The sequence below is a fragment of the Saimiri boliviensis genome, chromosome 1 (genome assembly GCF_048565385.1).
Source record: "Saimiri boliviensis isolate mSaiBol1 chromosome 1, mSaiBol1.pri, whole genome shotgun sequence".
NCBI classification, from domain to species: Eukaryota; Metazoa; Chordata; class Mammalia; order Primates; family Cebidae; genus Saimiri; species Saimiri boliviensis.
In genome coordinates, this window is record NC_133449.1 from 53,619,610 (window position 1) to 53,637,591 (window position 17,982).

Sequence of the window (17,982 nt, forward strand, 5' to 3'; positions counted from 1 at the left end):
GGAATTGGTGGTAATTTGAACTCTGTTCCTTTACATTTCACATTTTATAGGGAAGGATTTAATTTCTTTTGTTTGTCCTAAGTATATTTTTCGGTTTCTTTTTATTATGCCTATAAGTAATATATTTCAAATTCAAATGACTTCTCATAGAAGGCAATAAGAAACAGAAATGATCCAGTGGATCCTAGTTTCAACTTGGATGTCTGAAGGCCTTTTTTCAAATCCTGGTTGTGTGAATTAGCTAAAACTCAAATTTAGGTCCCTCAAATTTCTCCTCTTAATATAGGGAAACAAAGTGCCTATGGTAATGAATTACTATAAGGAACAAATTCAACAAAAAAAGGTTACATAAAAATGTTATTATTATGCAAGGGCTATGTGCTCAACACACCTGGATCTGTGAAGGTTTTAATGAGCTCTTCCATTGCCAACATCCAAGAAACAGCAAGATGGCAGTTTTGCAAAAATACCCAGTTTCCTGATTTCATTGCATCCTTGATCATTTTTTCAGCAATAGGTCCTTGTCCTTGCCCCAGTGAAATTGACTGCACCCTGAATTGAAGAGCAAAAACAAAATACCATCTTATGCTATTTTAAAGCAAAACGAATATCAAGAAATGTAAATACAGTAGACTCTTGCTTAGGATATACATACATTTTGAATTCTCATTCCAATAGGAGTCCAAATATGTTTTTCTTATTTCTTGTTTTAAAAAACATTTTTACCATGACCCACACAGAAAAGTATAAAAATTGAATATACAGTTCTGCAAATGATCACAAATCAGTAACTGTGGTTGAGAAGAGAACTATGCTGATACCCCAGAGACATTTCTCCTATGCCTCTCTCCACCTTATGATTTCCTCTTCCTTCTTCCGATGGGTAATCATTATCCTAACTTCTAACAGAACAATAGATCAATTTTTAAAAACTTAAAAAAAATTACAGCCTAATATATATACAGAAAAATACATATTATTAGTATATGGATCAATGAATTCTCACAAAGCAAATGCGCACATACCACCACTCAGGTCAAAAAACAGTATCTCTCCTTATCCCAAAAGGCAAAAACAGTTTTGAATTTGAATGCCATCGATTAATCGCACAACATCTGTGAAAGCCAATGCTTGAAACTAGCTACAACTAAGGAACCTGTGCAAAGGTTGGCCCTCTGAAAGCATCCAGAAACAGTCAATGACCTGTACGCAATATACACCACAGTCAAATCGTCAAAGGAAAATAAGAATACAAAAATAAAAAGCCTCAATGAAATGACAGCAACCTGAAAATGATAAATGCCAGTCCCTCGGATAATTAGGAGTCAGCACAAGAACTCTGGCAATTCAAAAAATCAGTGTTTCCTTACCTCTGAAAAATTGCGGGCCTGGCTCAGTGGCTCACGCCTGTAATCCCAGCACTTTGGGATGCCAAGGCGGGTGGATTACCTGAGGACTAGAGTTCGAGACCAGCGTTTCCAACATGGTGAAACCCGTCTCTACTAAACAAATACAAAAATTAGCTGGAGATGGTGGCAGGTGCCTGTAATCCCACCTACTCAGGAGGTTGAGGCAGGAGACTCACTTGAACTCAGGAGGTGGAGGTTGCAGTGAGCCAAGACTGTGCCATTGTACGCTAGTACTCTAGCCTGGGCAACAGAGTGAGATTTTGTTTCAAAAAAAAAAAAAAAAAAAAAAAAGATTGCAACGGATCCTACCAGATTGAAATGTCTGAAATGACAGACATAAAATTCAGAATCTAGATGACAAGGAAGCTCAATGAGATCCAAGAGAAAGTTGAAATCCAGTCCAAAGAAGCCAGTAAATGATCCAAGAGTTGAAAGATGACATAGCTATATGAAGAAGAAACAAAACTGAACACTTGGAATTGTAAAATTCACTACTGGAATTTCAAAATACAACTGGAAGCCTTAACAACATACTAGGCCAAGTCAAAAAAAGAATTTCAGAGCTCAAAGACTGTTCCCTCAAAACAACCCAGTTAGGCAAAAATAAAGAAAAAAGAATTTAAAAAATGAACAAAGCCGATGAGAAATATGAGATTATGCAAAGAGATAAAACCTATGCCATACTGGCATTCCTGAAAGAGGAGAAAAGGTAAACAACTTTGGTAACATATTTGAGAATATAGTTCATGAAAGTTCCCCCAATATTGCTAGAGAGGGACATGCAATTTCAAGAAATTCAGAGAAACTCTAGGAGATACTATATAAGATGACCATCCCCAAGACACATAGTTGTCAGACTTTCTATGATCAATGTGAAAAAAAAAAAAATTCTTAAAGGCAGCTAGAGAAAAAGTCAGATCACTTACAAAGGTCATCCCATCAGGCTAAGAGCAGACTTCTCAGCAAAAACATTACAAGCCACAAGAGATAAGAGACCTATATTCAGCATTCTTAAAGAAATTCCAGCCTTATCCTATCAAAATAAGCTGCATAAGCAAAGGAGAAATAAAACCTTTTCCAGATAAGCAATTCCCAAGGCAATTCTTTGCAATTAGACCAGCATTATAAAAGATTCATAAGAGAGCTCTAAACACAGAACTGCAGGAGTGATACCTGCTACCACAAAGACACACTTAAGTCCAGAGCCCATAGACTCTATAAAGCAACTACACAATCCAGACTGCAAAGCAACCAGCTAAAAATATCACGACAGGATCAAAACCTTACATAATCAATATTAACCTTGGATATAAGTGGTCTAAACACCCTATTTAAGAGGCACAGAGTAGCAAGTTGGATAAAAAAAAAAAAGAAACCCAACCATCTGCTATCTTCAAGAGACCCATTTCTTATGTAACAAAATCCATAGGCTCAGAGTAAAGGGATAGAGAAAGATCTACCATGCAAAAGGAAAACAAGAGAGAAGGGGGTGACTATTCTTATATTGTAGAAATAAGACTAAATTGACAACAGTAAAAAAAGACAAAGAAAGGCATTACATAATGGTAATGGATTGAATTCAACAAAAAGACTTAACTATCCTAAATATAGATGCACCGAACATTGGAACATCCAGATTCATAAGACAACTACTTCAAGACCTATGAAAAGACTTGGAAAGCCACATCTTAATAGTGGGAGACTTCAATATCCCCTGTACAGTGTTAGATCATTGAGGCAGAAAACTAAAAAAAAAATTCTGGACGTAAACTAGACAATTAATTGGACCTAAGAGATAGCTACAAAATACTCCACCCATCAACCACAGAGTGTACATTTTTCTCATCTGCATACGGAACATAGTCTAAGATCAACCACGTGCTCAGCCATAATAGAGTTGATAGATTCAAAAAGATCAAAATCATACCAAGCATACTCTCAGACCCAGTGGAATTAAAATAGAAATCAATACCAAGATCTCTCAAAACCACACAATTAAGATGGAAACTAAACAACTTTCTTCTGAATGTCTTTTGGGTAAACAACAAATTAAGGCAGAAATAAAACACTTCTTTGAAATAAATGAAAGGAGAGAAACCATATACTGAAATCTGTGGGATGCAGCAAAAGCAGTGTTAATAGTTTACAGTGTGTCTGGGTGCAGGGCCTGTAATCCCAGCACTTTGGGAGGCTGAGGTGGAGGGCACTTAAAGTGTTTGAGATCATCCTGGGCAACCTGGCAAAACCCTATCTCTACAAAAAATACAAAAATTAACCAGGCATGGTGGTATGTGCCTGTAGTCCTAGCTACTCAGGAGGTAGAGAAGGGAGGATCTCCTGAGCCTGGGGAGGTTGAGGCAGCAGTGAGCCATAATCACACCACTACAGTACAGCCTGGGCAACAAGAGTGTTGACCATGTCTTAAAAAAAAAAAAAAAGTTTATAGGGCTACATGCCTACACCAAGAATTAGATTAATGATCTAATATTGCAATTAGAGGAACTAGAAAAACAAGAGCAAACAACTCCTAAAGTTAGCAGAAGAAAAGGAATAGGAATAAAATCAGAGCAGAACTAAATGAAATTGAGACCCCAAAATCCATACAAAGAATTAATAAAACCAGGTGCTGGAGTTGTTGCCACGAGTCCAGATTTCACAGCTGTGCACCCCCGATGCCTGCCTGATGCGCATTGCCAATTCCTTTTGGTGAAAGAACACTTGGGGGACCATAGGCAGGTAAATATGGCTTTTATTCTCTGCCTCCGCTCTGCTCTGTCTTTATATCGGTTGCCTGCTCTGGCTGCAGCCCTTCTCAGTGGCCGGCTCCATGGCTCCTGCTGTCCCCATGGCTCTCCCTTACAGGGTCAGCAGTTCCACTCCCTCTCTCTGGATGTGAACCGTATGTGCGGCATCAGCAGGGCAGTTGTACCTTTTACAGACAATAGTGGCTCAGAGCCAAGTATGAGCTTACAAAAACAGGTTATATAACAAATAGAGTTGTGTGCCTGTGCGCCAAAAACCGGCTGAGTCACACTGGCCCAGTTATCTGTCTTGGCCTACTCTTAACTGGAGCACATTCATTTTCCTTACATGTGTAGAGATAAGATTTTTGGCATTTCTACTTTGCCATTGTTTGCTGATATAACACCTGTCTTGGTTATTCTTGGTCCTTGTGTTTATACGTAAGTTTTAGAAGTATCTTGTCAATTTCCACCCAAAACACCAAATGGTATTTTGATTTAGTGGCATTGAATATATGGATCAACTTGAGGATAATTGATATCTTTACAATATTGAGTCTTCCAATTAATAAATATGGCATATCCATCCATTTATTTAGGTCTTTTTGATTTCCTTCAGTAATATTATATACTTTTCTGTGGTGACATCTTACCTATCTTTATTATAATTATCTTGATGTATTTGATTTTTTACGCTTTTATTGTGGGAAGATTTTTAATAATAAATTTCTTTGATAATTATTGGACTATTTAGACATGCTATTTATGCTTATCAGTTGTTAAAAGTTATAATTTTTGAGGAAGTGTTAACTTTCATTAAGATTTTCAAATTCACTGGCAAGTTTTTTTTAAAAATATAATCATTTTAATGTCTGCTGATCTGTAATGATATTTTCTTATTTATTTTGATAAAATTTTTTAGACTATTTAATCAGTTTCAGCAGGAATTTATTAGTTTTACTAAGCATGAAAAATCAACTTCTGGTCTTTTGGATCTTGTCTATTGTATGTTTCCTAAGTCATTAATTTTTGCTCTTACTTTTATTTTTTAAATTCTAGTAGAATTTAATTACTAAGTTTTAGATTTCAAAAAATATAACATATATATTTAAGCCTATAAATTTCCCTCAAATTCTGGCTTTAGGAGCATCTCATAAGTTTTGATATATTTCCACCATTATTCTGCTTAGTTTAATTTTGGGTTTTCATTTTCAATTTCTTCTTTGTCTGAAAAAGGCTTAAGTTGACTTCAGTTTTAAGAGACGTTTTGACAGTAATCTGCTTTCCACACTTAGAATATATGTCTTCCATATTTCATTATTTCTTCAGAGAAAACAGTCAACGGTATCTTTGAAGTTAATTTGTTTTTAATATGTTATTTTTTTCCCCCCCACAATTCACTGTAATGGGTCTAGGTAGAGAATTTTCCTTGCATTTATTATTCTTGGCATTTAGGAGACTTTAGTAGAGTTAATATAATCTGTGGATTGATGTCTTTTGTTTTGGAAAATTCTCAACCATTGTTCATTAAAATATTCTGCAGTCTTCTCTCCTGGGACTCAAATTACACTTTATTAGATCTTGTTATTGTATCTCTGTCTCTTATCTTCTCTTCCATCTTTTTCATTGTTTTGTCTCTTCATGCTTTCAATTCACCAAACTGATACACTGAATTCTTACTTTCGGTTATACATGAATACACACACACTTATTATAAATATATATATATATATGTATGTGTGTGTGTGTGTGTGTGTGCGTGTATACTTTTTTTGGACACGGGGATCTCACTCTGTCACTCAGGCTGGAGTGCAGTGGCATGAATATGGCTTACTGCAGTCTCAACTTCCTGTGCTCAAGTGATCCTCTTGCCTCAGCCTCCTGAGTAGCTGGGACTACAGGCGTGCATCACGCCACCTGGTTAATATTTTTGTAAAGTTAGGTTCTTACTATGTTGTCCAGGCTAGTCTCAAGTGATCCTCCTCCGTCAGCTTTCCAAAGTGCTGAGATTACAGGCATAGACCAGTGTGCCCGGCTCAGTTATATTTTTAAATTCTAGAATTTTAAGTAATTTAAATTCTCTGTCAATTTTCTCGATTTATTGTTTCCTTGAACATTTTAAATGTTATCTTAAAATTAATGTCATATATCCATTATCAGGATACTCTGTGCTCTGTTTCTAATATATATTGTTTTTCTTGGTTTTTAAGAATGTAGTCTGGCCTTCTTATATATGTGGTCATATTTTCTTGTGCAGCTAAACTTTTCTGTTCCCCCAGATAAGATTTATATTTTCTGGCAGGCATCCAGAGATACTAGTAATCAGGGATCATCTTAACCTCTTCAACAAACCATTTATTTCTTACTTGGCATTATTTGTTTTGATAAATCTCCTCTGAGTGCAAAACAATGTGAGGGGGGTTTACTGGCCTCCCCTCACACTTAGTGGGCTCTGGGTTCTTATGTTGTCCCCTTTGTCCTTTGAAGCAATCAAAAAGTCTGCTCAGCTTTGCAGCCCCTTAGCCTCCTCCTCTGGTGCCTCTAGGGAAAATGTGGCCATGAGTATTGGACTCATTGCTCTAGGTTTTCCATTCTTCCTAAATATTCTTCATTATTTTATTAATTCTCCAGACCTTCAAACATACATTTCCTTAAATATTTTATCTATAGTTTCTAAGTGTTTTAGTGAAAATATTGATCTGAGTTCTTAGTTTATTATTACTGGAATGAGAAGTCCACAGATATGCATAAATTTACCTGTAAGTGCCACATTACTATACCCTACAGGTTTTTATACATAATATTGTTTTTATCATCCACTTCCACTTATGGAAAATTCCCATTATGTTTTCTCTTTAACACATGGATGTACATAAGTGCATGTTTTTGTTTTCTAAAATGTTTAGAAATAATGTTTTAAGATCGATTTCTGAAGATTTTTATTGTGGTCAGAGAAAACATCTGTCTTCTTTTAGAAATATGTGTCTCTCTAAACACATGGCTAATTTTTGTAAATGTTCCAAGTATATTTGAAAATCTTACATTTGTTATATTTGTTAAGTATAGAAACCAAAGTTCTTAATTTCACTGTCTGAATATTTTTACCAATTTTGCAACTTTTGTGTGCTTTATGACAGTTTCAGATGTGTTAAAATTTTCCATATTAATGTTGGTTTATCGATTTCTTCTTGCATAAATTTCTCCAGTTTTTGCTTTATATAGTTCAAGATTTGTTGTTAGTTGTGTACAATTTCACGATTGGTGTTTCTTCTTCATAGATTGTCTTGCATATCATGCAGTTTTTCTTTTCATCCTTAATAATTTTTTTGCTTCAAACTGTGTGATATACATTGGAACTATTACTAGCTTTCTTTTAGTATTTGCATGGCATTTTTTGAATTTCTTTATTTTCTATCTTCCTGTATTGTTTTTGTATTGTATATCTGGTTTCTAAATAGGATATAACTAAAAATTGTTTTCGAAATCTAACTTGATCACTTGTACTTGTTCTTAGGTGAGATATTTATAGCTATTTCGGTATTTGCATTAATTTCTAATCTCTAGTTTAATTTTTTGGTTTACTATACCTCATCTTTGATTTTCTTTAGTCCTATCTACTTTTGAATTGAAATATTGGACTATATATTCCTTTTCTCCTCTGCTTGCTTGGAAGCTACAGATCATTTATCACTTTCAGTGTTTTTCCCTAAAATTTTAACACATACATTAAACCACTAATTTTCCTAAGGGAATATAGTGATTCTATACTTCTTCTTTCCTCCTGAATATATCAAGAAATTAGCACACATTAGCTATTGATTAATAACCTTCCTAATTTTCTAATTGTCATCTTCAATTATACCTTTACTTTAAAAATTATGAAATACTTAAGAGTCACAAAAGTGATAAAGTTAATACACTCTGTATCCATGTATCCACAACCCAGCTTAAGAAATAAAACATTATCTACATGATCCCAGCTTGCGGTCCACCTCTCCCTGTTTACTTCTCTTTCATGACCTAATCTCTACTCACAAGGTCACTTCTATTCTGGATTTCATATAATTCCTCTACCTTTCTTAACACTTTTATTTTAAAAATATGAAGTCCTAAATAATACATGCAATTATCTGTATGTTTAATAATTTTGCACATTTTATCCTACTTCTTAAATATTTAGTTCTCCTGAAATATTTATGTTCCTGCTCAATATTAGTTTGTGTGATGTAGTCATATTGATAGACATTATTCTAGTTTATTCATTTTCATGGCTATAGTGTATTACATAACATTTTATGAATATATCAATTTATATACTCATTTTCTAGATGGAAATTTAGGTTATTTACAACTTTTGTTATTAAAAACAGTGTTTCTGTAAATGTTCTTGATACTATTCACAATAGCAACAATATGGAATCAACATAGGTACGTACTCATCAATGGTAGAGTGGATAAAGACAATGTTTATATACACCATGGAATGCCATGCAGTCATAAAAAAAAAAATGAAATGTTCTCTGCAGCAACATGGATGCAGTGGAGGCCATTACCTTAAATGAATTAATGTAGGAACAGAAAATCAAATACCACATGGGCCTAAGCGTTGAAATTATTAAAAAAAAATGTGATTGAACATGGCTTCTTGTATACATATGACGGATTTTTTTTTTCCCTAGGATGGAAATTCAGCAGTGAATTGTTGAGATATTGAAGATGTCCTCTCTGACTTTGATATATACTGCCAAATAATTTTTGCCTATTTTTACTCCTCTTGCAATATGAATTGTTTCCATAGCTCCATATCTTTGCCACCATTTTGCCAACTGGATAGGTGTGAAATGGCATCTTTTCATGGTTTTAATTTGTTGTTTCCAAATTACTAGTATGGCTGGACATATTTTGATATGCTTATTGGGCATTTAGTTTTCCTTTTCTGAGAATTTTCTGTATTTTTTTATCTTTATTCCTATTGGGTTGTTTTCTTTTTCTTACTGATTCACAGAAACTCTTAATGAGTCTACAGTAATACTTCGTTGAGATTTCAGAACCGAAGGCAAATGTTAGGATCGTTTGATGATTTATTTTATGTGTCAACTTGTCCAAGGCATAAGATATTTACATATTTGGTCAAACATTATTCAGGGTGTGTCTGTAAGGGTGTTCCTGGGTGAGAGTCGCATTTAAATTAATAGATGGGAGTAAAGCAAACTGCCTTTCCTAAGTGAGTGGAACTTAGCTAATCAATTGAAGACCTGAATAGAACAAAAGGGCTGAATAAGAAAGAACTTCTCCTGCCTGACTGACTATTAAGCAGGGACACCGAGTTTTTCTGACCTTTAGACTCAGACTGAAACACTGGCTCTTGTGTCTCAAGCCTGCTGAATTTTGGACTGGTAATTATACCCTCAGCTCTCTTGGCTCTCAGGCTTTTGGACTCAGACTGGAACTACACGTAAGTGGTCCTAAGTTTCCAGTTGTTGACTGCAAATCTTGCAACTTCACTTACACACACACACACACACACACACACACACACACACACACCCATTATTTCTATATCTCTGGAGACTTCTAACTAAAACAGAACATGAACTCCAAATGAAGAAATGGAACCCATCATTAATTCCCAGTCCAAAGACAAGGCCAGACCAGCCACTCCATGCAGGTACCCATCAGAGCTGGAGGCTACCTTGTGGATCTAAGACCCCTATTCTCCTCTGCCATTGTGTGGTCTTGTGTACTTTTCTGCCCACCTGGATACCATCTTGGAGAGGATTAGGGATAGAAAGGGGAGTTAGGAAGACTGAACTTTCATTTTAAAAAACAAACAAACAAACAAAAAAACCAAATCAGCTTACTGTAAAAGAGACATTTAAATCAGAAGAATATAATGTAAATGAGCAAGTTTAAATATCCCCCTTGTCCCTATTACCCAGCAGAGTGAAGACTCATGAGAAAGATGACATTAATAATAGAACATAAAAAGCTTGTTTTTTTGTATGATTATCATAGAGAGTAAGCTTCAGTACCTTTTTTGTTATGTTAAAATCCTGTGTTAAATACCAAACAAATTTCAATCATTATTCCACTAGATTATTATACTTCAACATTTTAAGCAATTTCTCTTTTGCTTAAATAAAATTTACAGCTACTTTTATGATTTTTGACCCTATTTTAAAAATAGCTAACTATTAACATATCTTAATTTATTTAGTAAGAGATACCTGAATATAAGAATTTGTGCTCTGTAAGGGGAAGAACAAAGGCAAATTTTAACAAAGAGATGTTCATATGCATATGAATTATTAAAACTGCACAACACGACTTTACCGTTCTGAATATCCACTTTCCCGGGCAAACCTCTGAAATGCACCCATGGGATCTGAGCCTGTGCTTAAGATGAATACCAGGGGAGTGTTGCATGACATGTCTTGATACAGGGTAGCCAGGTCCACAGGTGGTGTCTCTACAAACTGCTTCCCAAGATTTTCTATCACAAAGTCTGTAAGAGCAAAAACCACCTGAAAGTTTAAAAGAAAAAAACAAAGTATGTTGAATGAGGATCCTTCATAATTTTATCCTAATGTTCTCCTCCAGCTCCTCAGAGGATGATGCCCTGTGTTTTTGTACTTATTCTGCCTTGATTGGATATACATCTTTCTACAGACATTTTTATTTAGTGGATTTGTTCACCAAATATCTGTGGACAGCTATGGTTCTCATGACTCACAAGCAAGATGAAATATTAGGTAGGAGGGAAGTCCCTCAACATTCACTCTGTCTATGAAGCTGCTGTCTCCCCTTCCTTGCCTCTTCTGTTTTGTCTCTCTCACATTCTTGTGGACTTTAGTTTCAGTCTCTCCATTGTCTCTTTCTGCATTATTGATTTCTGTTTCCTTGATATTCCTATCATTATACAATTAAGCATTACTATATTCCATCCTTAAAACCAAAACAAAGATCTTCCCTTGATGGCAGCTACTTTTCCAACCACTATTTCATTTCTTTGCAACCATTTATTCACAAGCCAACTTTTCAGAAAATTGGCTTCATTTGTTGTCTCCCTTTCTTCATCTTATTCACTCACCAGACACTTCTGACCCCTTTCTGGAACTAACCTCAGCCTTGATGGTTATGCCCAGGTCTGGCCATTTCCTACATCAATTTGGTTCTTTCACTGATCCTACCCTACCATATCTAGCTCATTCCTGTTCTTGCAGGTCTTGTCCCTCCCCAGCCCATATGCAGCCTTCATGTGAGATAGAAAAAGGTGTTGCCTCTTCAAGGGACTTTTAATGTGCCAGAAAGCTGTCATGAAAATACACAGCCTATAACACCTGCAATGTGAATGGCTCCCCCATGGGTTGCTCAGTGGACATCCTGCACAACTGTAAATAGCAGCCCTGCCCTTAGCCCTCCACTAGCTATCAACACTGTTCTGTCCAAACAAGCCTTACTCTGTGCGTGTGTGTGTGTGTGTGTGTGTGTGTGTGTGATACTGTTGGGCAGGGAGGTGTCCCAACCTGGTCTAGGGCCATGGCCTTGGATCACACCCTTCTGTGGCCAACTTGGGAAAAGACAGTGTTGACATGCCTGTTCCTTTAAGTGGGGATGTATTATGGTACTAACTATAAAGGTGTCAGAGTCTAGAAGGAACAGCCATGCAAGAGGGCCATCACATTTGGGGCTTAGTTCTAATTCTAATTGTGTCACTGTGTGGCTAAATATAATTCATTTAGCCTTTCCAACATCAGTTTCTTTATATTTTGTTTCAGACACTCTTTTTGTGTGTAAATTTATGGGGTGAAAGTGTAATTTTGTAACATGCGTAGACTCCATTAGTGGTTGAGTCAGGGCTGTTAGGGTTTCTGTCACCTGAATAATGTACACTGTGCCCATTAGGTAATTTTTCATCATCCATCCCCTTCCTACCTCCTCACCCCTGAGTCTCCATTGTCTATCATTCGTTTATCTACATTCATGTGTACATAATATTTAGCTCTCTCTTATGAGTGAGAACATGTGGTATTTGCTTTTCTGTGTCTTGTTTCAATTAAGATAGTGGCCTCCAGTTCCATCTATGTTGCTGCAAAAGACATGACTTTATCTTTTTTTATGGTTGAATATAGTATTCCATTGTGTATATATACCACTTTCTTTATCCAATCATCCATTGATAGACATGTAAGTCAATTCCATATCTTTGCTACTGTGAACAGTGTTGTGATAAACATATGAGTGCAATTATCTTTTTTATATAATGATTCCTTTCCTTTGGGTAGATAGCTAGAAGTGAGGTTGCTGGATGAAATGACAGTTCTGTTTACCTTATTATTATTATTATTTTTGAGATGGAGTTTTGCTCTTGTTGCCCAGGTTGGAGTACAATGGCATGATCTTGGCTCACCACAACCTCCGCCTCCCAGGTTCAAGCAATTCTCCTGCCTCAGCCTCCCGAGTAGCTGGAATTACAGGCATGCGCCACCATGCCCAGCTAATTTTGTATTTTTAGTAGAGACAGGGTTTCTCCATGTTGGTCAGGCTGGCCTTGAACTCTTGACCTTGTAATCTACCCACTTCAGCCTCCCAAAGTTCTGGGATTATAGGTGTGAGCCACTGTGCCTGGCCTCAGGTCTTATTTTTAAGTCTTTAAATCTTCCTTAGTTGGTTTTTGTATATGGTGAGAGGTAGGGGTCCAGTTTCATTCTTCTGCATGTGGCAATCCAATTTTCCTACCACCATTTACTGAAAAAGGTATCTTTTCCCCATTGTATGTTCTTGTTGACTTTGCCAAAGATCAGGTAGCTGCAAATATGTGGCTTTATTTCTGGGTTTTCTATTCTGTTTCATTGATCTATGTGCCTAATTCTGTAACAGTGCCATGCTATTTTGGTTACTATAGCCTTCTAATATAATTTAAGATGCTTCCAGCTTTGTTCTTTTTGCTTAGTTATTGCATTGGCTACTTGAGTTCTTTTTTTGTTATATATAATTTTAGGATTGATTTTTCTAATTCTGTGAAAAATGATGTTGATATTCTATAGGGTTTGCATGGCATCTGTAGATTGCTTTGGACAGTATGGTCATTTTATTGATATTAATTCTTCTTATCCATGGGCATGGGATGTTTTTCCATTTATTTGTGTTATCCACAATTTCTTTCTTCAGTGTTTTGTAGTTTTCTTGTAGAGATCTTTCAATTCCTTGGTTAAATATATTCCTAGGGACTGAATTTTTCTTTTTCTTTTTTTTTTTTTTTTAGACAGAGTCTTGCTCTGTTATCCAGGCTGGAGTGCAGTGGGATGATCTTGGGTCACTGCAACCTCCACCTCTTGGGTTCAAGCAGTTCTCCAGCTTCAGCCTCCTGAGTAGCTGGGATTACAGGAATGCACCACCATGCCCAGTTAATTTTTTGTATTTTTAGTAGAGACGGGGTTTCACCATGTTGCCCAAGCTTGTCTCGAATTCCTGAGCTCAGGCAATCCACCTGTCTTGTTCTCCCAAAGTGCTAGGATTATAGGTGTGAGCCACTGCACTCTTCCAGGTACTGTATGTTTTTTTTTCTTTGTAGCTATTATAAATTGGTTTGCCTTCTTAGTTCCATTCTCAGCTAGATCATTATCAGTATGTAGAAATGCTACTGATTTTTGTATGTGGATTCTGTATTCTGCAACTTTCTAAATTCATTTATCAAATTTAAGAGTTTTTTTGGTGGAGATTTTAATTGTATTTTTTAGATATACCATACCATATCATCAATAAACAGGAATAATTTGACTTCATCTTTTCCAAATTGTATAACTTTTACTTCTTTCTCTGGCCTGATTGCTCTGGCTAGTACGCCAGTACTATGTTGAAGAGAAGTGATAAAAATGGGCACCCTTTTCTTGTTCCAGGTTTTTGAGGAAATGTTTTCAACTTTTCCTCATTCAGTATAATGTTGGCTGTGAGGTTATCTTATATGGGTTTTGTTATTTTAAGGTATGTTCCTTCTATGCCTAGTTTGTTGAGGGTTTTTATCGTGAAGGACTGCTGAATTTTTCCAAAACTTTTTCTGAGTCTATTGAGATGATCATATGATTTTTGTCCTTAAATCTGTTTATGTGATGTATCACATTTATTGATTTACATATGTTAAACCATCTTTGCATCCCTAGATAAAACCCACTTGATACTATCTTTTTGATATTATCTTTATATTGTATTACCTTTTTGATGTGCCATTGAATTAAGTTTGCTAGTATTTTGTTGGGGACTTTTGAGTCTATATTTATCAGGGATATTGGTCTGTAGTGTTCTTTTTTTGTTGTGTCCTTGTCTGATTTTGGTATCAGGATGATACTGGCTTCATAGAATGTGTTAGGGAGAATTCCCTCCTCTATTTTTGGAACAATTTTATTGTTTTTATTTCAAAAGGTTTTGATTATACAAACTATTTGCTTTTTACTTTGCTAAAAAGTGATCTGAGAGTTTACAATGAATTACAATATACAAAGCACCAATGATTTATTTCTTGGGGTTGCTGTGTAAATACCAAAATGGTAACAAACTCATTAAATGGTTTTGAACTTAAAAAGTTGGAGAAATATTTTTCTTGCAAACAGGACAAACTATCATTAATATTACAGAGTGATTTTGGTTTTCAGTGGCTTTATCACAAGCTATTGGTTTGTTACAAGCTTATGTAACGTGCAATTTCTCATGTGTGTGAACTAATTTTCTTTATAAAACATTTTAAATATGCAGAAAATAAATGTGCATAAAACACACCCTCATTGGTTGCTATTCACCCAATACATATATCCAAGAACATGGTTAAGTACACAGAATACAGAAAGGAGATCAGTTAAAGCTATGGAGCAGAGGACCCCTGCAGAATTGGCACAGTTTCCCATTCTTTGATTTGTCCTAGAGCTAGCTGTCTCTCTAGGAGAGTGGAAGATGAATGATTCTCAGGTGGAAAAAGGGGCTTTACGGTAGAAGTGAATTATGTATGCATGCCACCCTAGGAGTGTGTATCTCACTATCACTGCTAAATGGTCCTCCCCACTTTCATACTAAGTGGTTTAGAGTTCTCTGCTATTTACAATCATTCATTAAAGATCTTGTTCATACAAAAGATAACATAATAACTCCTATCTTAGTCACTCACTTCTTTGATTTTAGTTATTCTAGTCAGTATAAATGAACCAGGCCTGCTTCCTGATGTTGAAACCATCACTGGCATAATGGCCTGAATAGAGAGTGTTTTCTTATGACTGACAACATGCTGAGACGGTGGGAGTATGGAAGATTTCCTGGCTTGACATTTTTGATCCATTCTTCAGCTTTAGCTTTTGTGTACTCTGTATATAAATTTCCTGACTTTCAGAGTCCTTATCAGTTCCCACTCTACCCAAGAACATCTTGTCATCCTGCAGTGGACTTGCAGTGGGCTAACTCTGTAGTTATGCTGAGGTCTTTCTCTCTGTGCTCCCCTGTACTGTGCTGCTGTAGAGTCCTGGATAGTGACACTGACCTGCTTGGTCCTCAAGGGCTTCTTCATATCACATGAGTGGAACTGATCAACTTCTCTCTGTGACTCTTTCGGATATTTTGCTGTTCTATTTTCATGGAGATATTGATGGCAGTAATGGCAAGAATTTGCTGTGGAAATGGCTTGGATTTCTCAAAATCTATAAGGTCTAGGTACATAATCTATAAGCCAGGTATTTCTTAAAGATCATCCTCTGCAAAATCTTATGTTTGGATTGCAGGATCAGAGAATGTTCAATCTCTTCCCTCTTTATCACCAAGTCCGTTTCTGGGAGCTCCTCTCTCTTTTTTATAAAATTGAATTTCCCATTATGATATATGTGACTCTATTTTGTTTTGCTTAAAAATCTTTTTTTTTCCTTTTTCTTTCTTTCTTTTTTTTTTTTTGGTAGCTTTGCTGCCTGATCCTTCACACAGTCTCTAGCTGAAGCCCTTAGAGCATTTTTCAGTTTATCCTTTCCATCAGAATCCATCGGCATTTCCATAGGCAATTCCTGGTTTCAGAGGAATACTTTTTTGAAGGTATTGATGGGTGAGTGCATAAATTCACCACTGAAAGACGGTTTGTGACTGGGGATTCTCTCCCCAGAGGAAGGGCATGGTTCTGTGTTTTCTTTGTGACGACAAGATAAGTTTAAACATATGGGAATAAAGATTCCCTCCTCATCCTTCATTAGTAACAGGTCTTATTAAAGCTATAGTGTATTAGGTGGCCTATCAGGACCCTGGGTGACCTGCTGAAATTGTGAACTATAACAGAACCCTTGTCATTACACTTCTTAGCATCATACTCAAGTTCTTGAGACCTACAGAAAAAATAAGAGAATGTTAAGTGGAATAAGGAGGTATATTTTTCTTTGTAGAAGGCTAATGGATAGGTCATTAAACTGGTTATGAGAATTACAATGACTCAAAGTTTAAATTGGTAATAATTACTGCATACGCTGGAAGCACTATTGTCAGCAAAAATCCATCAAAATAAACTTTTTTCCTCAAGTTCAATATTAGCCTTTCACGTTTATTTAATTTTTCTATGTTCTATGTCTTCCTTCACTTGATCCAAATAGTGACTTAAAAATTCTTGAGGAAAAACACTCCACATACTAGGAATATAGAAGAGAACTTCCTCAATTTGATAAGAAACACATACCTGAGACTGGGCAATTTACAAAAGAAAAAGGTTTAATAGGACTTTCAGTTCCATGTGGCTGGGGAAGCCTCACAATCATGGTAAAAGGCAAGGGGGAACAAGTTACGTCTTACGTGGATGGCATCAGGCAAAAAGAGAATGCTTGTGCAGGGGAACTCCTCTTTTTAAAACCATCAGATCTTATGAGACTTATTCACTATCATGAGAATAGCATGGGAAATCCTTGCTCCCATGATTCAATTGCCTCCCACTGGGTCCCTTCCACAACACATGAGAATTCAAGGCGACATTTGGGTGGGGACGTAGCCAAATCATATCAGATATCTATGAAAATCTGACAGCTAACATCATACTTAATGATGAAAGACTGAATGCTTTTCTTCTAAGATCAGGAACAAGGAAACGATCTGCTCTTATAACAACTATTCAACATTGTGTTGTAGGTCCTATCCAGGGCAATTAAGCAAGAAAAATAAAAGCATCTAAATTGGAAAATAAGAAGTAAATTTATCTCTATTTGAAGATGACATGATTTTGTATATAGAAAACACTAGGGAACTCACTCAAAATCTATTAAAACTAATAAACAAGTTTGGCAAGGCTGAAGAATACAAAAATGTACAAAAATCAACTGTATTTGTATACAGTAGTAATGGGAAATGAGAAAATTGTTTTAGTCTGTTTTGTGCTGCTATAATAGAATACTCGAGGCTGGGTAATTTATAAAGAACATAAATCTATTAGGCTTATGGTTCTGGAGGCTGGAAGTCCAGGAGCATGATAAGGCATCTGACAAGAGCCTCTATACTGCCTCATCCCATGGTAGAGGGCAGAAAAGCAAGAGAGAGCGAGAGAGCAAGAGAGGCCCAGACTTGCTTTTATAATAAGCCCACTCTTGTGATAACTAACCCACTCACATGACAATGAATGACATTAAGCCATTCATGAGCTCAGAGTCCTCATGATCTAATCACTGCTTAACACTGCTGTATTAGGGATTAGGTTTCTAACAAATGAACTTTGGGGAACATATTTAAATCACAGCAAAAATTAAGAAAGCAATTTACAGTATCAGAAAGAATAGATTACCTAAAAATAAATTTAACAAAAGAATAAATTTGCATATAATAAATAAATTTGTATA

At 35.9% G+C, this 17,982-nt stretch overlaps 1 protein-coding gene across 11 annotated transcripts in view; it reads right to left on the reverse strand.

Moving 5' to 3' along the window:
* DNAH6 (dynein axonemal heavy chain 6) overlaps positions 1 to 17,982 on the reverse strand; it is a 352,679-nt gene that overhangs the window by 37,613 nt on the left and 297,084 nt on the right. For all 11 annotated transcript variants that reach the window (XM_074397642.1, XM_039462280.2, XM_074397653.1 and 8 more), the window contains 2 exons: positions 10,484 to 10,674; positions 392 to 552 (listed from right to left, as the gene is read on the reverse strand). In XM_074397642.1, coding sequence (XP_074253743.1) covers positions 392 to 552; positions 10,484 to 10,674 — 352 coding nt within the window. The remainder of the gene's footprint in view (positions 1 to 391; positions 553 to 10,483; positions 10,675 to 17,982) is intronic.